Source organism: Petaurus breviceps, unplaced genomic scaffold (assembly GCF_028583685.1).
Source record: "Petaurus breviceps papuanus isolate PSGF00001 unplaced genomic scaffold, PetGlider_PUasm1.0 90065, whole genome shotgun sequence".
NCBI classification, from domain to species: Eukaryota; Metazoa; Chordata; class Mammalia; order Diprotodontia; family Petauridae; genus Petaurus; species Petaurus breviceps.
The window spans coordinates 114,506-136,140 of record NW_027187174.1 but is presented as its reverse complement, the minus strand read 5'-3'; the positions used below and the strand labels follow the sequence as shown (position 1 = coordinate 136,140).

Sequence of the window (21,635 nt, the reverse complement as noted above, 5' to 3'; positions counted from 1 at the left end):
GACATGGCTATGAAAGGTACATGCTATTATTCATTTCCATTTTTCTCCTTCTCTATGTCCATACTTAGCTTATTGTAGAGTAAGGTGTAAGTTGTTGGTCTAAACCAGATCTGTCTCAGCTCTGCTGCATTTCTCTTTCTCTGACTGTTCAAATCTACACAGAAGACTTTATGGGTGTCTGGCATATAGTAAGTGATTAAGAAATCCCAAATAACTGTCTAACTGACAGAACAAAGAAGGATTCCAATGCTCAAATTACCCTCTGAATGGTTGTTTGGTCCCCCTACGATCTGCAGACCAGGAGCTCTGGAGGCAGCCACACCACAGTAGCTGCAGAGTCTCTGCCACCTCTCACCTAGGGCCAGGGGGAAGACCTATAATTTGAGCTAGTCAAATTATGCCCAGCTGAAATAACCACTGCATATAATAACCACATGTAAATGGATTTGCAGCTAACCAGACCTCAGAGATGGCCTCAACCCTCAATGAGAGGGTCTGAAGAGAGAGGCTGAGAATCCAAGGGAAAGTTCACCAACAAAAAGAAGGTAATATTCCTTCAGGTATATTAGGTTCTCCTGAGCAACCCTTCAGAGATCCCTGAAATGCTCAATTGCCCAAGGTTCTATCCAAAACTGACATTTTCCTTGTCACTGTCTGGTCTCCACGATCCTCTCAGGTGAGAAATCTTGGTCCATTGACTTCATCTGGTATTGCCATTGTTATTTCATTTTCAGTTGTTTAAGTCATGTCTGATTCTTTGTGACACTATCTGGGATTTTCTTAGCAAAGATACTAGAGAGGTTTGCCATTTCTTTTTCCAGCTCATTTTACAGATGAGGAAACTGAGGCAAACAGGGTGAAGTGACCTGCCCAGGGTCTCACAGCTAGTAAGTGTCTGAGGCCAGATTTGTACTCAGATAGATGAGTGTTCCTGACTCCAGGTCTAGCACTTTGTCCACTATCCCACCTAGCTACCCTTAGTCTGTTACAAATGACATTAGATTAAATGCCAGAGAAAAGAAGTTTTGATATGTCAAAATTTATTTAATACCAAGAGCCAGGAACACTCTATTGATCTTCTGGAGTGACCTGGGTGATCTACTTGAAGAATTGGCACTGTGAAACCTTGGGTTCTCTGTTTATCCTGGTAGGCACAAAGGACATGTAGGCTTTTTTGGGAATTGGCGTTAGATGATCCTTCCCTGTAAACCCCTCACATCTGAGGAATAATTAGGTGCTTGCCTCATTTTTCAAACACTAAACCCACATATCTGCCTTAGTCTCCCATTCTAAAATTAGGGAGTTAGAAGTAACAAGAGTTTCTTTTGGTTTCAATTTCTTTTGTCCCTCCTACTCTTTCCTTATTAGTATAAATAATAGAAGCATTTTGAAAAGCAACAGAAAGAAGAGAGGAGAGAACAAGGAAAAGCAAATGCGGGAAGAGCTGAGAGAAGGAGGAAATTTGTCAGAGTATTTGTGAACAATTTGGCTTAAAGCCTCGTGAAACAGGTATAGCTTATTTCCATATTTTCATTGTATCTTTTCTCATTTGTAAAAGTGGACATGAAATGATATGTGCATACAGGCAAGTGATGGGACAACGTGATTTCTTGGGGTCTCCTACAGATGTAGAATTGATGATTCTCAGCCTAGGGGAAGGGGAGGGGAAACCACTCTGGAATTGGATTTCAAGCATGTAAGGCCTGTCACTTAGGTGACTATCACTTAGGCAGTCTCAGTGGCAGGGGCATTTGTTCTTGCTGAGGGAAGGCAGAATATATAAAGTTTACAAAGGTCCCTGAATCTACATCAGCCTGGACTTATACTGCTCAGTAGCAGGGCAGTGTGAGTTCCCAGAATTCTCAGGGGGGGGCTGTACTTGTCAGTTTAGAGACAAGTGCAGAGGGTGCACAACACACCCTCTTTACCCCCCATGCTGGATGATCCTGCATCTTCTTGGGTGGAGCCTGGGGAATGGGCAGCAGGGACAGCCCTTGCTCTGGGTCTCCTTAGGCTCTGTGGGCTGACTGCTGGTCAGCAGGCTCTAGGAGAAGGCAGGAGGACTGCCAGGATTTGGCTCTGACAAAGGTCGGATTCTACATGGGGGAATGACTGATTGAGCAAGAGTTCTTATTGCTGAGTCAGTCATTAGTGTCCACCTCTTCATGACCCCATAGACCAGTTGTCTGTTAGTGTTTTCTTGACAAAGATACTAGACTGGTTTGCAATTTCCTTCTCCAGTGGATCATCTATTGCCAGACAGTGCTCATCACCACCACAAGATAGTGTGAGACAGAGTAGATTGAGCTAATTCATTAGGAGCAGTTCGAGCTGAATCTTAAAAGACCCAGGAAAAGCACAAAGAGGAGTAATGCTAGCTAGCGTCTGAATTACCCTGTAAGGCTCACTAAGTGCTTTAGGGAAAGTATCTCATTTAAGCCACACAACAACCCAGTGAAGTAGGCACTTTGCCATTGTGCCCATTGCACAGATGAGGAACCTGAGGTACAGAGACATTCAGTCCATGGTGACCCAGCTAGGAGGTGGCTGACAGGATGGGAGCCCGGCTCCTCCTGATTCCAGGGCCAGCCCTATAGCCAACCGGTCATATGGCCTCAACAAGTCCCATGGTGGAGGATGGCATATCTTGTCACATTTACTTGTCCTTTTCTGATCCAGAATAACCAAATGCTGGCTTTTTCAAATCCAAGAGAAACAGGGAAAATCTCCTTGCACTGCTCCACATATTCTAATAGGCATTATGTCTTATGAGGTCAGGGCTGATACAGGGGGGCGCCTGCCCTCCAGGTTTGGCACACTGAAGGCTGCCTTGGCCCAGGCTGCACAATCTCTCCAGGAGTAAAGATCCCCAGGCTATCTACACCTAGAGAAAACATCTACAAACCAGGGAGAAAGGATCCCTGGGAGGCAGAGAGGGTGACTGTCTCCACTCCTGGCCTCATTTCCTGACTCTCAGAAAGGAATGAAAAGTTCAATTAGTTCCATTGGGTTGTGTTCAACTGGGGCTCAGGGCCTGGGGTCTGGTTGTATTACCCCAGAGCCTTCACCTTCAGGGACTGAGGGTGGCCAGAGAATCAGTCATTGTCAGGGCAGCTACTGAGGGGCTGGTTCTGTATTTCTTTAATGAGGTTAGAATTTTGGCATCTTTGTTCCCTATGGAGAAAGTGGGTGACTTCCACCAATGATAATTTTGATTGTCTTTTTTGGGGCGGTTGTAAGGACCTAAGGCTTCATTGGGGTAATAATCTCCTAGGGATGAAACTTCCTCAACCAGTGTAGGCCTACAACTGTTCTGCAATTTACAATGTTAGAAAGATCCTTGGGCCACTGGAAGGTTAAGTGACTTGCCTAGGGTCATAAATTCAGGTTGCATCAGAGACAGTATTTAATCAATGTCTTTTTGACTCCCAAACCAACTCTTTATCTGCTCTGCCATGATGCCAATGAGGGCAGTTAGGTGGCACAGTGAATAGAGCACTGGCCCTTGGAGTCAGGAAGTCCTGAATTCAAATCTGGCCTCAGACACTTAACACAAAAACTAGCCTTGTGACCTTGGGCAAGTCACTTAACCCCAATTGCCCTCCAAAAAGCAAAAAAAAACCAATGCCATGAAACAGTCAAATGAAAGAGTTCCTTAGTGTTCACAAATTGAGAGAAGAAAACAAGTCAGAAAATAAGAATTAAAGCAGTCATCAGAAATCTCAGGGTGGGGTAGGGGAAGTAAGGAGGGACAGAAATCACCCCAAAGTTGTTCAGGCAACACTGAGAAGGGACTGGCACCAGGCACTAGTTTAAAAAAAACTATTTATCTCAAAGTATTTGCCCCAGATACTGTTCCATATTATCCCTCCCTCACACCAAACAAAGCATGACCATGGCCACTGTGGACCTGGACCAACATAATACAAAGGGACATGATTAATGTACTAGGTAGAAATTTCCAGGGTGGGACTTTTAAAGATTGGGAATACTTTTCCTATGTGACAGCCCAAGGGATCAAGAATGAAGTGATAGGACATCTGGTCAAGGAAATTCAGTGGTACAGTAGACAGAGTGCTGGGCCAGGAAGACCTGTGTTTAAGCCCTGGCAACTGCCTCCGTTTCCTCATATATAAGAATGTGGATAACAATTGTACTTACCTTCCAGACTTATAAGGATAAGATAATATTTGTAAAGTGCTTTGTAACTCTTAAGGTACTACATAAAAGTGATTATTATCATTGCCATTATTATCATAATCATTTTATCTTCCTAAAAATAAAAATCATAAGTGCAGAGCATTTTTCTCTTTTGCTGTTACCAATATCTGACTCACCTAGGTAGTATTAATTGAGGATTGTATGAATTTTGCATCTTGATTTCTATCTAAGGGGCTCTTCTGCATTTACAGGTGACCATGGAATCAGCAGTGCCTATGGAGGCCCCCATATGTCTGGTAGAAAACAAGAATGGAGAGCTGATGGTAAACCAGCAAGCCCTGCAGATTCTTACTTCCATTACCGACCCAGTGATGGTGGTAGCTATTGTTGGCCTGTACCGTACTGGAAAATCCTACCTGATGAACAGGCTGGCAGGAAAGAATGCAGGTAAGTGGAGTCCTGGCCTACAGGAGTCTAATTTTAGAGGATATTATGCCACAGGGTTAGTGTTGCTATAAGGCATGTGTGAGACCTAATGAAAGTTTAAAAATTGGCACCTGGTTTTCTGTTGCCTTTGAGTCAGTCAACAAACATTTATTAAGTGCCTACTATGTGCTATAAACTCTTAGTGCTGAGGATACAAAGAAAGGAAAATTCAATCCCTGCACTCAAAGAGCTCACAGCCCAATGAAGAAGACAACATTCAAACAACTGTGTACAAATGAGACCTTTGAAAGATACATTGGAAATAATCATTAGAGGAAACACACTAGTATTAAAGGGATCAAGAGAAATTTCTCAGTTAAGGTTAGCTGAGAATTGAAGGAAAACAGGGAAGCCAAAAGGCAGAGATGAGGAGGGGGGGAGCATAACAGTCAGGAGAGACTGAGTCAAGGGATGGAGTGTCCATTAAAGGCTTAGATCTCACACTGTAATACTTGTGAATTAAATTGCCCCAGAATAAATATTCTCATGATATGGAGACTTGAATGCTCTAGCATTAAAAGTGCTTGCATTTCTTTAAAAACTGAGAAGTTGCCCTGGGTGCTGTCCCCTGGTTGCCTGTCTCCTAATGGCTGTCTATCTTACTTACTGCTAGCCTGAGTTGGCTGAGGATTATGGCCTCTGCTCTACATTATGTTGGTCTGAGAATGTGGTTGTCACTGAGTCCTGTGACTGATCAGAGCAGGCAGATCCCAAGAGTGAAACATTTACATCATAAGGATTGTTCTCAAAGGATCATCAACTGAGAATCGCAAGGGACAATAGGGGACATTTAATTCAGCCCCCTCTTTTTACAACTGAGGAAACTGAGCCCCAGAGAGGCAGAGTGATCTGCCCAGTGTCACACAGGTAGGAAATAACAGAGGCAAGATTTGAACCCATATCCTGTTATTCTAGAGTCAATTCTTTCTGCATGATACCACATTGTGACTTGTGTTCTGAAATGTATTTATAATTGACTTAATTGGTTACTATATGCAAAGTAATCCCTAAACAACATCAGCACATTTACCTTCAGGGTTAGAGGTCGAGGGTGCTCCTGTTCCTACCTAGGGGTTTGGGGAGAAGAGATGTGAGCTATCCCTACCAAGGTCTTATGGGCAATGGTGATCAAGAAGGAGGTGGTGATTTGATACTTCTGGCATAGCCTGACTTCTGCTTAACAAATTCCCTGAGGCTGGATTTCCAGTTCTGTGAGCGGCAGCTGGTGAGCAATTTTGTTAGCAGAAATAAGGATGAAGGGCCTCTTGTCTACAGGGAGAGAGTTGTTACTGGATTTAGGATGTGTGGGCTAGACTGCTAGGAGAGCTAATGGTCTGGGGCATGCTGATGTTCACAGGCCTCCTGGGCATCCTTGCCCAAATGTAGTAGGAGGTCAGCAAGTGGTGGAGGTGGTCCTAGGACTATAATCGCCCCCACCCCATCATTTACTCCTGAAACATTACAAAATGCCTCAGTTTTAGGAAACTCTTCTAGTACCTCACAACCCTCTAAAATGGCTCATGCTTGTGGTACCTCTACCCACTGAGTAGGCAGGCCCACACCACCATCCTTTGCAGGGTTCAAACCAACCATACCCGGGTACCTCTGGTGCTCACAGTCAAATCTAACAAATCTTTGTACAAGGTTCCTCTAGACTCTCCCCTGCTTTGCTACTGGTAAAAGTCAAGGTAAACTTGGCCACCCAACATGTACAGAAAATAGAGTCTCAAATAACAACAATATTTTAAAACAATAAAATAAATACCAACAAACCACTACCTACCAAAAATTAAATACCATAAAGCAAATTTTCCTCAAGAGGAAAGCATTTGGGGTTATGAAGGAGTCAAAGAGAAGTAGCACCTTTCTGCAGACTTGTGGTTTCTGAGTGTTCTGGCCAAGCCCTCAAAGTGCAGAGTGCTGGACCTTGAGCTAAACCTAAGTCCAGTTCTGGACATAGACATTGACTAGCAGAGTGATTCTGGGCAAGTCACTTGATCTTGGTTTTCCTCAGTTTCCTCAATTGTAAAGTGGATATAACAAGAGCATTTATGCTGTAGGGTTGTTGTGAGGATGAAATGAGGTATCTGTAAAGTGGTTATCATAGAGACTAGTACACTGCAGGCATTTAAGGAAATCGTCTCAGTTCTGTGGTGTGTGTGTGTGTGTGTGTGTGTGTGTGTGTGTGTGTGTGTAACAGGCCTGTGGCTCTTGCTGAGTAGAGACTTTGGATTCTCATGTACATCAGCTCCTCCTCTGTCACTTCAGGTCTTAGAAAGTTTCCTGGGGGCTGGGTGGGGAAGGGGCTCAGAGGTTCAGTGACTTGCCCAGGGTCCCACAGCTCTCCTGTGCCCTTCCTTGCTCTCTGCCAACATTCCCATGATGCTCTCCTCTGGGCTGCTCCTCCTTCTCTAAGCTCAGGTGTCTGGGGTTGGTCTAAACTTTTTGCAGCCTTGGGTGTGGCTGATAGTGGGGAGAAAGGTGATGTCTCCAGGCACAGCTGAAGCTCTCACTGATCTTGTTTTCCACCTTTACCATAAATCTTACCCCATCAGACTAATCTCACAGTGCTCTGGGAGAACTGAATATATGCATCCCTCTGTCCTTAGCTGCTGATGTTGGATAACGTGGGACTGGGAACCAGGAAGACCTGAATGTGAATGCTGCCTCTGCTGCTCACTGTCTGTGTGACCCAGGTCTAGTCATTTACCTTCCCCAGCCTCAGTTTCCTTCTCTGTGAAATGCAGATAAAAGAGACACCTAGTTCCCAGCATTACTGTGAAGAAAGCAGGAGAGGACACTCACAAAATGTGATAGATAAATGCTAGTTGTGATCCTCATTCTTATTCTTTCCCCAGTGGGGAGCTTCCCATCTTTTCCCTTTAGGACCCAGGAGTTTGGCTGCTGCAGCCTCTGGGCTTCCTGCCCCCACTGGGCCTCACGTCTCACCCTTCCCTTGCAGGCTTCTCCCTTGGCTCCACTGTGCAGTCTCACACAAAGGGCATCTGGATGTGGTGTGTCCCTCACCCCAGGTATCTTGATCACACCTTAGTTCTGCTTGATACTGAGGGCCTTGGAGACGTGGAAAAGGTAAATTAATCAGGGACATTCTGCTCACTCAATTCCCCTCCCTGGCTCTGCCTGATCTAAGAAGGAATGAATGACCTCTTGCTCTCACAGAGAGGCAGGCCTGTTGACATAATATATTTTGCAGGGTGACTCCAAGAATGACTCCTGGATCTTCGCCTTGGCCATCCTGCTCAGCAGTACTTTTGTCTACAACAGCATGAACACCATTAACCACCAGGCTTTGGAGCAGATGCAGTATCCTTTCTGTACTTCAGAACATCCAGGACATGCTCAAAGCAGTTGCTCTTTGAGCAGGACAGATGACAAGCTCCCCACACTTTAGGAGCTGTCATCATGAATTACTCTGCCCAGAAATACATTGTACTAACTGCCTAACCTTTTGGGGTCAATGTCCTCAAACCATACTGGCTTATCCTCACATGACAGCCTGGCACCAGGTCGTCAAATGAAGCCTTGGGTGGACCTTGATTGAGCTTGTCATCATACAAAGTATTCCTCTTCCATGTTCAAGAACTCTGAAATGTCTCGATCATTCCATCTTTCCCTCTGCCTTATCACTGCCAAGCCCCTTCTTCTCCACTCTTCCTCATCTCACATCACTTATTTGTCTTCCTCTACATCTCATCCTTCACCCCTGCCTGGCCAGAGCAAATGCCTAGCATGTTCCCTTCATTCTATCTCATCCTGTCTTTTCTAACAGTATCCCTATACTACTGCCTTCCCTCATGGATTACCTGACCTTTACACTATGTATTTATATCGCTATCAACATTGATATACATACACAGATGTATCCATAAATGTATATGTATAAAAATGTATATATGTGTGTATAGTGTTCACAATTGTTTACATATTATCTCCCGCGTTAGAATGTAATTTCCTTGAGAGCAGGGAACATATTTTCTTGTTCAGTTGTTCAGTCATATCTGAATCTTTCTGACCTGATTTGGGGTTTTCCTGGGAGAAATACTGGAGTGGTTTTGCCATTTTCTTCTCCAGCCCATTTTGTAGATGAGGAATCTGAAGGAAGCAAGATTAAGTGACTTGCCCAGGGTCACACAGCTAGTAAGAGTCTAATGCCAGATTTGAACTCATGAAGATGAGTCTTCCTGATTTCAATTCCAGAGCTCTATTCATGCTGTATATTTACTTTACTTGTGTACCCAGCACTTAGAACAATGCCTGATACTTAGTAAGCACTTAATCAATGCTGGTTTCATTCCAGTGCTTCTGTTCTAATATTATAGCAATCAGGAACCACAATAAGAACAGAAGTCTCCCCCAATTGATTGAAGAATTCATCAAGCTGATCAGGGACTCCATTGAAAAGCTCTTCCTTTCTCTATTTGCATCCATGATTGAAATCTCATGAGTACAGAAGGGAAGGTAGGGGAGAAAACTTATAAGACTCAATGAATGGAAGGGAAGATCCCTCAAGTAGAACTGGGAACTGATGAGGCTGCTGGGCATTTCCTTTTCCTTATCCATGATCTTAGATATGTGACAGAGCTGACAGAGCTAATCAAGGTCAAGTCCTCACCTAATGCTGTTGGAGAAGAAGATTCAGCAGAATTTGTGGGCTTCTTCCCAGACTTTGTGTGGACTGTGCGAGATTTCACCCTGGAGCTTGAGCTAGATGGCCATGCTATCACCCCAGATGAGTACTTGGAAAATGCCTTGAAACTCAGTAAAGGTATTTTATTAGGAATCAAGATTGGGGGCATGGATGGCCCTGGGCACTACAGGGGGAATGACACAACTGTTTTTCCTTTTCTTTGGGGCTTAGCTGTTTATTCTTGGGGTTATTCTTCTGAATTTCATGAACTGGAGAAAGGGAAACTCAAAGTTATCATTGTTTTCATGGCTTTATTCAGGGTCAGTTGATCTTTTTTTATAGTTCAGGCTTCCCATAATCTAGTGACCTTTCCCAAGGGGGAGTAGGTGCTGAAATAACTCACTTTTGCCAACTTCTGTGATGGGTTTGTATCTTATATATTTACAAAAGGAGAGATATGTTTCTCCATGCCCTGCAGTTGGTTGGTGAGCATGGAATTTAACTGAAAGGGAATGACTTTATTTAACGGTTATTTCATTCAGTCCAGGGCACAGAATGAGGAATTCTTCCTCTCTTCTAATGGCAAAGACCTTTTTGATAATAAGAGACAGGCATGTACTTAACAGGCTATGTTGTACAACAAAAAGGAAATGGGCATTTGTAGTCTGAGGCCCTGGGTGCAAATTTCAGCTCTGACTGCTTACTGCCTATGTGACTCTGGGTAAGTCATTTAATGTCTTCAAGTCTCAGTTTCCTTATCTGTAAAATGAAGAGTTTGGAATCCAACATTTCTAAAAATATCCTATCTATATATCCATTAGTTAATAAGGACAGAGGGTTTCTCCCCTGGAGAATTCTAGAGCAAGATTGGCTATATCTCTCTCAGATATATCTTGCTTGACCTAAAGACTTCTGACTGACCATCAGATGTTCCCATTCAGCTCTGACTCTTTCTAATAAATTTCAAATGGGTTATATATCTAATTGTACAAACCTCTTATCACATCCCATTTTTCATTGTAGGCCTCTAAATCCCTAATAGTATATAGGTAGTGATATTAATGTCACTGAACATGTCTTGAAATAATTTCTGACAATGAATTCCTTCTATTTCCATCAAAAAGCATTAATTAAAAATCTCCTCTACTTGAGGGATTATGCTAGGTGCTAGGCATAAAGGCACAAAAAATAATAACTCCCCTCAAAAAGATTACATTAATGTGGGAATACATGCAGAAAATAAGTGGATAAAAGACATGTGCAGAACGAATGTGAGGGCCAAGGGTAGTAGAAAAGACTAAAGAATTGCAGGGATCAGCAAGGGCCTCTAGAGGAGGCACTGTCAAACCAGAAACCTGCAGAGAGCCATGGTTCCAAGAAGAAGAAACATGAGAAGAGTCCTGGATACAGGAAACCTTCAATAAAGCAATTCCCAGTTTGGGTGCCTTCATCAACCCCTTCTCCTAGGCCTGTACCTTACCATGATTTCTGCTTTCCTGTCTCTCAGGCAAGAACCCCAAAGTTGCAATGGCCAACCTTCCACGAGAGTGCATCAGAAAATTCTTTCCAAAACGAAAGTGTTTTACATTTGACCGTCCAACAAATCTTAAGTCGTTCTTATCCCATCTTGAAGATGTCCATGAAAGCGAACTGGAGCCTGCATTCAAGGATCAGGCAGACAACTTCTGCTCTTACATCTTTTCCAATGCAAAACCCAAGACCCTTAGTGGGGGCATTGTGGTCAATGGGAATCGTAAGTTTCCTTTGCCCCACTGCATACTTGATTGGGATTGGATTTGTGTTTCTTATTTCTTTGTATGTGTACAGATATTGGAAACTTTTTATATTAATCTTCCTATAAGCATTGGCTTCTTTATCTGTGTTTCCCCAGGTTTCAGTTTACAAATCCCTAGAAACGTGTACTCTGAGACAATGTCAGTGATCTTTGATGGAGACTAAATATCCAATATAGAGGTGTTAGAGGAGTAGAGAGAGGAAATTGCCTTAATTTTCCTAAGGGGAAGCAAGTGAAGTTAATAAAGTATAAACCAGTGACTTTGACTTCTATTTCTGACAAAACTGTAGAGCACAGAGAATGTAGAGATGTAGAGGATGGTTTGTGAGCACAGAAAAGGAATCCATGGTCATGAAAATCCAGAATATTAAGCAAATTGCCTTGTTTGACACTGTAACTGAATTGATATAGATCAGAGGAATAAAAATTAGCATAGTTAGATTTCAAGAGAATATTAAATAATGTATCATACTATGATTAGGAACAAGATAGAGATATAACATAGATGATCACACTGTTAGGTAGATTCAGAACATATGACCAGACCCCCAAAATAGACCTTAATAACTTGAAGTCAAAATGAAGGGAAGTCTATAAGACCCTGCTTCAGGATTTTAGAACTTTTTCAATAACACTGGGAAAGTTATAGAAGATGCAAATGGAATGATGATCCAAGGTGCAGATGGCGTGGGCTTCAGAACAACTAATACACTGAATGAAAGAAATGATATGCAATGTTATCCTGGCAGGCTAAATCAATGACTCTAAATGAATAATGGAATCTTATAAGAATAAATGCAAAGTTCTCCTTTTGGGTACAAAAATCTACCTAAGCAGAGGTTAGGAGAGATCGGGATAGACAATAGTTCTTTGGGGAAAAGATCTGGAGAATTTCTTGGATTACAAGTTTAATATGAGTCAGTTATCTCAAAAGTAAAATTATTCAAGACTTCATTGTTGAAACTAGGGGAATTAATTATTTCTCTGGCTTTATTTGGCTCCAGTTAGACAATGTAACAATTTAGGAAAGATATAGACAGGTTCAAATGTTGCCAGAACAAGTCAAATAGAATGAGTGAAAGGACAGAAGTTCACATAAGAATGAGCCCATGAAAGAATGCATAGATTGACTCTCCTTGGTCCCACAGTTCAAAATGAGTAGAAATAGGAAGAATTAGCCAAGAGGTATATTTAGGTGTGAAAAATCATTGCAACTTTCTAACCATTTAAATTGTTCAAAAGTATAAGAGGTTGTCTTGAGTCATCACGATCTCCCTGAGTCAAAATTATCTAATAATGGGGTGGCTAGGTGGCACAGTGAATAGAACACTAGCCCTGGAGTCAGGAAGACCTGGGTTCAAAACCAGCCTCAGAAACTTAACATAAAAACTAGCCATGTGACCTTGGGCAAGCCACTTAATCCCAATTGCCCTCCAAAAAAGAAAAAAGCAAAAAAAAAATTATCTAGTTGTGATTAGTAATAATTGCTCATAATACTGTCAAAGAGATCATTGGCCAGACATGGGTTCTACCAGATAATTAACACAGATCAAACTGAATGAAACTTCTCTTTGCCTCATCTTCCATTTGATCTTGTCTATTAGGGTTGGGAAAGCTGCTGGAGACCTATGTGAAGACAATCTCTAGTGGAGACATTCCCTGTCTGGAGAATGCAGTGCTGGCATTGGCTGAGACTGAGAACTCAGCTGCTGTGCAAAAAGCTACCCAGCATTATGTAGAGCAGATGGTCCTAAAGGTGGACTTCCCCACAGAAACCCTCCAGGATCTGCTAAAACTACACACAGACTGTGAGAAAAAAGCCATCTCAGTTTTCATGAAGCATTCATTCAAGGATGACACACAGAAGTTCCAGAAGGAACTGGTGGTATGTCCTCTCAGTTATTTGTACTTCTCACTTACCTCTCTTTTCTGAGTGAAACCTAGAGACTGGTCAGTCTCTTTCCAATTGTTTTGACTTTCAGGCCTGGATCCCCAGCTCATAAGAGAAGAGCCTGATCTCTCTAGAGATCAAGAGGCATGAAGGCCTAAATCTCCCTTGCCATGAAAAGATGCTCCCTCCTGGTAACACACTTAAACCAGTTGCTTCTTAGAAGACAAAATACCACCCTCTCACATGTTTGCTGAATAGATGGCATCATGGCTTCCTCAGAGCACCCTGCACTTCTTCTCGAGCTCACACATTCACTCCTCTCTCCACACCTTCCCACTCCCAGCACCCTGGACTCCTTCTAGGAGTATCTCCTGCTAGTACAAATGTCTGCTCAGTCTGACTTAGCCTGGTAGCGCTCACTTGGCCCACACCAAAGGGAGAGGAATTATTAAAGGCTTTCAGGACTGATAGGCACATGGAGGGTCATTGGGAGAGTGAGGACTTTGGTCCCCAAAGAGGATAGTTGACTTGTCCATGGTGACCTAGATGGAGAGGAACAGATTTAAAACTGGAGCCCTCTCAGTTCTGAGGTCAGAATTGTCAGTTTTATTCTGCCACATTATACATCTTTCCAGAAAAAAAAAATGCAGGTAGAACTTCTCTCAACAGTTTGAGGCATCATATCAATCATTATTTGTCATTATCATTACTGTTATGTTGTGTCCTTTTCCCTGATCGTCTTTCTCTCCTTCTCACTGGCAGCAAATCTTAGAATCCAAGAAAGATGATTTCATACACCAAAATGAGGAAGAGTCAACCAAAAAGTGTCAAACAAAGCTTGAGTACCTCTCACAGACCCTGAAGGAAGCCATTTCTCAAGGCACCTTCTCTGTGCCAGGGGGTTACCAGCTCTACAGGAAAGAGAGAGAAAAAATAAAGAACAATTACCATCAAGTTCCCAAGAAAGGAGTAAAGGTGAGCAATGACCTGGAGGCCAATAGTGGTGACACTGCAAGGAGGGCTCCATTGATCCCTTGGGTGTTTGAGCACTGAATTTCTCCAACCAATAACCACCCAAGAGGTAAATGTCCAGACACTGTTGGCTTTTTAGTTCACATCTCACCTGGAAGTGCTTGACAGAAATCTCTCCTTCCTGCCTAGAGAATGTGCTGTGGAATTTAGGAAGCTAGGCCGTATGAGGGCCATGATAGGCCAGAACTGATGCAGGCTGACCCAGTGCCTCAGGTTCAAGCTTGGAATGAAATGGGATGCTCATAGCTGTACCTCCTTTTGGCCTGGCCTTTTGGTACACACTGACAAGCAGTCACATCCGTGGCCTTTGTGTTTAGTTTCCTGAGTCAATTGTGTCCCCAAAAATGTTTTAAATACTTTTTAAGTAAAAAAAGTATTCTAGCCAATACAGATACTACCCCTTCCACAGAAGGTTTGCCCTTCTCAGTATCTGAGGTGGTCTGAGGGAAATCATGTCTAATGTGTCTGTCCAGGCAGATGAGGTCCTCCAAAGGTTTCTACAGTCACTGGCAATGACAGAAGAATCCATCCTGCAGACAGATCAAGCTCTCACTGAACAAGAGAAGGTCTTGGAAGGTACAGGGAGCTGGGGGCTGATTATCTAGTCAGGGAGGGGATTTGGTGGGCTTGGAACAAAATTATACCTAAGGGCCTTAGTGTGACATGAAGATTTTCCTGAAATATTTAGGAATCCTTCTTTTCTACTATTCCAGTCCCTGATAGATTTGTAATAGCAACTGTGATCATGACTGTAAAATCTGTCAGGTCATAAAGTGCTGCTCCCCCAAACATTCTCAGCTCTGCCGCTCTAGTTCTAATGAAGCAAAGAGAAATTTTAAAATTTCCAGTCCATTTTTCACAGTCAGTTTTGGTTTTGAGCTCAGGAGAAAATGCACATGCCACCCTCCTGCTCAATGACCTTGTGGCAGGTGAAAGATGAAATGACTAAGGAAACAAAGGTCAGTCTTCTGAGCAAATAGATTTATTAAGAAATGCGTGGCACTGGACCCCAAATACAAAGCAACAGACTTTTATACATTAAAAATAATTAATCATATAAGACCAATTAAATAAAAGGAAACAACATAGCATTACGTAATCAGGTTTCCAACTAGAGGAAAGATTGTGGGTATTCCAAGATGAGAGGGAGGGAGTGAATAGATGAAATTCCCAGAAACCAGAAAAGGAGCTGTCCCACTCCTCCCCAAGTGTCTGTATATAATCAAACAATATGGAAATAATAGCTAATTGATCAGTAAGGGGGAATTTTGCAGATGAAAAGTATGGGTAACTTGTTATGCACAATAGTGAGAAAATTCCTTGCATCAGTCTGCAGGATCTCACTGGGTTTCTGGTCAGCATAATCTAGGTTCTTAGTTAAAGATCTCTAAACATCAAGTGGAAGTGGTCCATCTTTGCAGTCATGTAGGGCCAGGTTCAGATAATACTATTATTTCCATGACTGAATAAAGTTTTTTCACAAGACAGAATTTGGACTAGATCTGTAATTGAGTAGAAATGGAACTGAGCAGCTCCAGAATTGGAGTACACGATTGGGTCAGTGAGGTTCACACAGTTCCCACAATCATGCACTTGTTCTCCTGATCCCCTTAATTTCCTCAATGTCCAATTACTCCCTATTACTTCCAGGATCACATATAAAGTCTCCCATTGAACATTAAGAGCCGTTCATAAATTGGCCCTTTCTTGCCTTTACTGTTTCTTATACCTTACTGCCCTCCAAGCATGCTGTTTCAGCCATACTGATTTCTTGCAGCTCCCCAGACACAACAAGCCATCGCTGACCTCCAGGTTTTTCAGATACCCCTATGCCATTAACACTCTGCCCCCTACCTCCAACCTCTGCTAAAATCTACCTTCTTCAAAAGGTCTTTCCTTGACCCTCCTGCTTTTAATGTGTTCTTCCTCATTCATATTGCCTCCCATTAACTCTCTATATATCTTGCATCTGAATAATTACATGGATTCTGTTTCTTCCCTTATAATATTGACTCCTTGAGGACAGGCACTGTTTTAGCCTCCTTTTTTTTTTTGATCTCTCAAGTGCCTGGTCCCTAGGAAACACTTGATAAATGCTTGTTGACTAACTGACAAGAGAAGAAAACTGGCCTCACCTCATTTAATCTTCTGATGCTTTCTATTCCATCAAACAGTTGAACAGGTGAAAAGAGAAGCAGCAGAGAAGGAGAAGAAGTTGTTGGAACAGCAACAAATGGAAGTGCAGCAGAAAATGGAAGCTCAGCAGAGAAGCTATGAAGAAAACATGAAACAACTGAAAGAGAAGATGGAGGAAGAAAGGATCCAGATCCTAAGAGAACAGGAAAATATTCTGGATCATAAGCTAAAGGTACATGGAGACTGGGGCAGTGTCTGTGCTTAGGAAGCAACATCACCACCATGGCAGGAAAGGGAGGGGTAGATGGACAGGGAAGGCAAATTTATCTTCATGTGATTTAGCATGGTGGAGAGCAAAGGACTCTGGACTTTTCATCAGAAGATTTAGGTTTGAGCCATTTCCTTTTCTGCCTCCTCCACCTCCTCCTCCTGCTCCTCCTCCTGCTCTACCTCTTCTTCCTCTACCTCCTCCTCCTCCACCTTCTCCTCCCCATCCCCCCCCCCCTCTTCATTCTCCCCCTCTCCATTCTCATCTTCACCCTCCCCCTCCTCCTCATCCTTCTCCTGCTCCTCCATCTCCTCCTACCCCTTCTCTTCCTCCCCCTCCTCCTCCTCCACCTCCTCCTTTTCTTCTTCCTCCACCTCCTCCTCCTCTTCTTCCTCCTCTTCCTCCTCCCTCACCTCCTCTTAGTCCACAATTTTCTGTCCTGTAATACAGGGTTAATCGCATCAGCTTCACTAAGTGCACAAAATTCTTGTACAGATCCAATGACTGTTGTGTCACTCATAGAGCACTCCAGCTCTCAAAATGAGCAGCCCAGGAAAGGCTATTCCAAGTTCAATTTATTCTATAGCTCCTCACCCTATGAGATTCAAAGTTCACAAGCATCTACCAAAGTCTGTGTTTTTTTTTAGTGACCCGGAAGACACAATTAGTTGCAAAGACCTAATGCCAAGAGGTTTTCTGCTGAATCCCTTTTATACAAGACTGATAACCTAACATACAAGTATCAGTCTAGAGAACGTCCTTCAGTGATTTTTCCACCATAAGAAATCCATTAATTTCTCAGGCTCAAGTGGAATGGGGTTTTTCTCTCCAGAAGGAGATTCCAGAACCCAGGACCAAGCTCTTTGAAACAGAGATCCAGGGTCACCCCAAGTAACTTTTCCATTCAGGCTTAAGGCTACTTTTCAGTTCTATTTCCTGGCCAGCCATCTCAGGCATTATCTCTACGAGGATTCTCTATCATGAGACCAGAATGCCCTGGCTTGACTTCCATTGCTAAACTTGTCACAGATAGCATCTACTAAGGAGCATCCTTTCTGAAAACTGCAGAGGGGCTAAGTTCAAGGCTCCCCAGGGTGTTGATGCCCAAGTCCTTGACTCTTTCCTGCAAATGTAAGAGAGTGAGCTAGCTCTGTGACCTCCTTGAAGGAAGTAACTACAGTGAGATTTCCTCCACGGTCAGCACCACCCTGTAGGAATTGTCCCAGAGAATTCCCAGGAGCACTGAGGAAGTTCAATGACTTGTCCTGGGTCACAGAGCCAGGATGTATCAGAGGCAGGACTTGAATCCAAGTCTTCCTGACACAAAGACTCTCAACAAGGTCAGCTGCCTCCTACAAATGAGAAGGGGCCAAGAAAGACACAGGAGAAAATGCAAGCACAGGGTACAAGAACATTGTGTTCTGCACTAGCCTCATGTGTGGCCTTTTGTATATAATTGTGGTAGCAAAAAGCTTCCATAATAACTGTTTTTAAAAAAAAGGCTTAACAACCACAAAGTGCCATGAACCTTTCAAGTCTTGTGATTAGTACTTCTAACACCATAGCACACAGAGGGAAACCTCAAAGGGAACTGGGTTGGATCTGTCTCCCCTCCACCTGCTACTGCCTGAACCCCTGAAGGCACATAAAGGCTCTCTGTCCTCAACAAAGACCCTAAAAACATCCCAGATGTCTGAGGAGGCATCTGTAATCCCAAGAACCATGGACAGCGGGCGTTAATTCCAGGGTCCCCTGCGGTCTGGGGCTGCTAGGACGATGCCAAGTATCTCAGACTGGATCAATTGTAACCTCCTACCTGAGCCCACAACTGCTGGCTCCTGGGGCAAGAGCATATCCAGTGCCTGACCTGGACCCCTTAGGACCATTATCAAGAAGCCCCTACTCACGGGCCATGGGATAGAGTAGTCCTGCCTAAACTCATGGAATGTGGCCAAGGCCAGCCCAGGCTAGTAACAGATGGTAGATAATGATTCACAGTTGTTTCAGTGTTGATCAAAGGGCCAGGCCACTCTGAAGTTGACTTGAGCCCATCCTGAGTCACTCTATATAGTATTGTATGCCCTTTTTTAAACATGTGGACATCTGGGCCACTCAGTTATGAATTGACAATATTGCTAACGATGATAGCTAGCATTGTACATATCACTTTAAGGTTTACAAAGCAAATATTCTCTCATTTTGATCCTCACAACAATCTGGGGATTTAGGTGCTATTATCAGGAACATGACTCCAGTCACAGCCAGTGAGGGTCAGAGGCAGGATTCAAACTCAGGTCTTCCTGACTCCAAGTCCAGCACTGAACCAACCTCCTAGCTCCCCCTCCCCCACTTCAGACCATGGGTCCAACCCTTCTGGTCTTGTGCTCAGCTGTTAAGATTTCAGCATTAGCCCTGAAGTATAGCTTCTTGTATCTAACAGTGGGAAAGTAACACAGAATCATTGCAGAGAAGGCCCAACCTCTAGATAGTTTTTCTCACTGCCCAGGAATGTCCTTCGAGGAGAAATCCCCTCTACCTTTTTCCCCCTCTTCTAATCTACTTAGGGCTCACACCTTATTCAGGAGGAATGCATAGAGGTACCTGGTTCTTGGTGGAATGGAAACTAACCAATGTGCAATGTTGATGTGCTTTTGCCTTGTCTTAGGAACAAAAGAAGCTGATGGAAGAAGGGTTTTGTGAAAATGCTGAAGAGATGAAGAGACAGATAGAGGATCTACAAGAAAAGATTGAGACTGCTGAAAGTGAAAAGTCCTCTTGGTTGTCCCCAATTTTAGATACTGTTGGTACTGCATTGATGTTCATGTTACCTGGTGCGGGAAAAGTCGTTGGTTTGGGGATAAAGGCAGCGAGCCACCTTCTGTAATAATTGAATGGGCTCCAGTTTCTTAAAAGAAGTTAGAGAATATAGTTGTCCCACCTAAAAAAGAAAATGGTGCTGAGATCTCCCTGTACGTGAGTGTGAATATGTATGTATGTGTGCGTTTCCTGCTTCTAATTTTATCAGATGTTAAAAAGTAAAGCTGGTGCTCACGTTATAATATAAAGGACATGGGAGAAAATCCACACAAAGAGAATACAGTGCTAGTGAGATGACTCTTCATTCCAGTAAATGAAAGGTATCTTTTCTTTAAAGCAAATGGTCTGGAAGGCAGAAAGCTTGAGTTCCTCCCTTCCTTTTGATGGCTCAGAGGATTTAGAGCTAGAAGGACTATGGACAGTCACAGAATCTAACTGCCTTATTTTACATGTGACTTCTGGGTGGTTCAATGAGTGGTGCAGGATTTGAGGTCAGGAAGACCTGAGTTCAAATTTGACATCAAACACTTAGAAACTACAGGACCCTAAGTAAGTAACCAAAACTCTTGTAGCAGCAAGCACCCAAGCTAGCATACCCAGGATGGCTACTAGCACAGGTTCTTTAATCTGCTTTTCTAAAGGAAAGCAACTCAAAAGGGCTTAACAATCTTACTTTAATCAAACATATATCATTTACTTAGTTCAGGAGAAAAAATCAGCTCCCTGAACTTCTGAGAAAATACCAAAAGAAGTTACAAGCACACAAAAAATACAGGCAGAAAAATAGACCAATAGATAGGGCTTCCAACTAACTATTGCATACCTAGTTTATTGCCAGAGAAAGAAGCACCAACATCTGGGTTTTCAAAGCAGGGCTTTGGCTACCCAGTGCAATGGCTACCCAGAGTCTCATCTGGCCAAATCACACAGCTCTTCCCAAAGTGAACCCTAAAGCAAAACCTCACATCAGGGTATATATAGCCTTCTCCAGGGTCAGAGAGCAACACAACCCTTGTGACCCATTGCCCAATTACAAAATAACAAGGTGTGGGTTTTCCTGAAAAACAAGCATCCTACCACAGGCTTCATGTGACCACATTCAGCCTATTGGGGGCAGAGTATATTTTCAAATCAAGGAAGGTCCTCAAATTCACTTAAGGCTACCAAGGTGCTGGGAAGATCTTCAAATTCCCATTCCCATTACAACTTTGAATCTCAGCTTCCCCATACATAAAATAGGGGTAATAATAGCTTCTACTTCACAGGCTTTTTGTGAGGATCACACAGAAGATGGGACTTACACTGAGGCTTTTGTCTCCAAATGTGTTCTGACAATCCTGAAGAACAATCCCTGGACCTCTCTTTAGAGACAACACATAAATTTGTCCTTGCTTCTTAAGATTTTAAGAAGTCCAAGTGGAAGAGCTCCTGATTTCAGAACCTCCAATTATACTTTGAAGTAGAAATATTCATGTATGAGCAATAGAAAGTGTTTTCAGTTTGTAGTCAGAAGACCTGAGCTCAAATGCCTTTACTGCCTATGTGACCTTGCATAAGGTCACTTAAGCTTCCCCAGCCTCAGTTTCCTCCTCTGTAAAATAATCAGGCTGAGCTAGATGATCTCTTGTGTCCCTTCCAGTTCTAAATCACTTTTCTTTTGAGTAGGTATCAGTTAGGAGTACCAGAATTCCCTATCTACCATTGTCCAGAAGGCGCACAACATATTGTGTTTCTTTGTTCTATAAAGTGACTTTGTAAATTGTGCCATTACAGCCTACAAGCAAAGATAGCTCTCTCTTAACTAATAAATGAAGAAGTGCGTGTAGTTATATACACTTTATGACCATCCTGAGGATGACTCTGTAGCTTCTAACTCAGAGGTTCCCAAACTTTCTGGGCTCACAGTACCCTTAGTGTTGCAGTGTTGTTGTTTTTTTATAACACACCCCTGGGGCAAAAGACATACTTAACAATCCTGTTTATTAAATACTGTAACAAGTATTTATGTCCTAACAACTTAATAGACATTTGAAAAATTTACACATACAAATAAAAAGAATTTTTTAATTGCATTATTTTTGTTGTTTAGTAATTTTCAATCATGTCTGCTTCTTTGTGACCCCATTTTTGGTTTTCTTGGCAAAGATATTGAAGTAGTTTGTCATTCTTTTCTCCAGGTCTTTTGATAGTTGATGAAATTGCGACAAAAAAAGGCTAAGTGACTAGGCTGAGGGTCACACAGCTACTAGCTGTCTGAGGCTATACTGAACTCAAGCCTTCTTCCCTCTAGGCTCTATGCCCTGACAACTCAGCCATAGAGCTGCCCACATTTCATTCTTTAATACCCATAATTACTAATTGTATATGTGTGGCTGGTGGGTATAGCTCAACTTCTCAAACT

General features: G+C 42.8%; 1 protein-coding gene across 2 annotated transcripts; it reads left to right on the top strand.

Moving 5' to 3' along the window:
• The first annotated feature begins 1,390 nt into the window (after positions 1 to 1,390).
• LOC138176670 (guanylate-binding protein 3-like) lies at positions 1,391 to 21,306 on the top strand. 2 transcript variants are annotated; one of them, XM_069107478.1, is made up of 11 exons: positions 1,391 to 1,509; positions 4,413 to 4,608; positions 7,610 to 7,737; positions 7,862 to 7,971; positions 9,237 to 9,433; positions 10,803 to 11,048; positions 12,695 to 12,975; positions 13,744 to 13,956; positions 14,487 to 14,589; positions 16,188 to 16,381; positions 19,083 to 21,306. In XM_069107478.1, the coding sequence occupies exons 2-11, from the start codon at positions 4,419 to 4,421 to the stop codon at positions 19,299 to 19,301; spliced, it is 1,881 nt and encodes a 626-aa protein (XP_068963579.1). In that variant the 5' UTR covers positions 1,391 to 1,509; positions 4,413 to 4,418; the 3' UTR covers positions 19,302 to 21,306. The 2 variants fall into 2 exon arrangements, with proteins under 2 accessions (XP_068963579.1, XP_068963580.1); XM_069107479.1 differs by lacking the exon at positions 1,391 to 1,509 and having other exon boundaries at positions 4,396 to 4,608.
• The last annotated feature ends 329 nt before the right edge of the window (positions 21,307 to 21,635 follow it).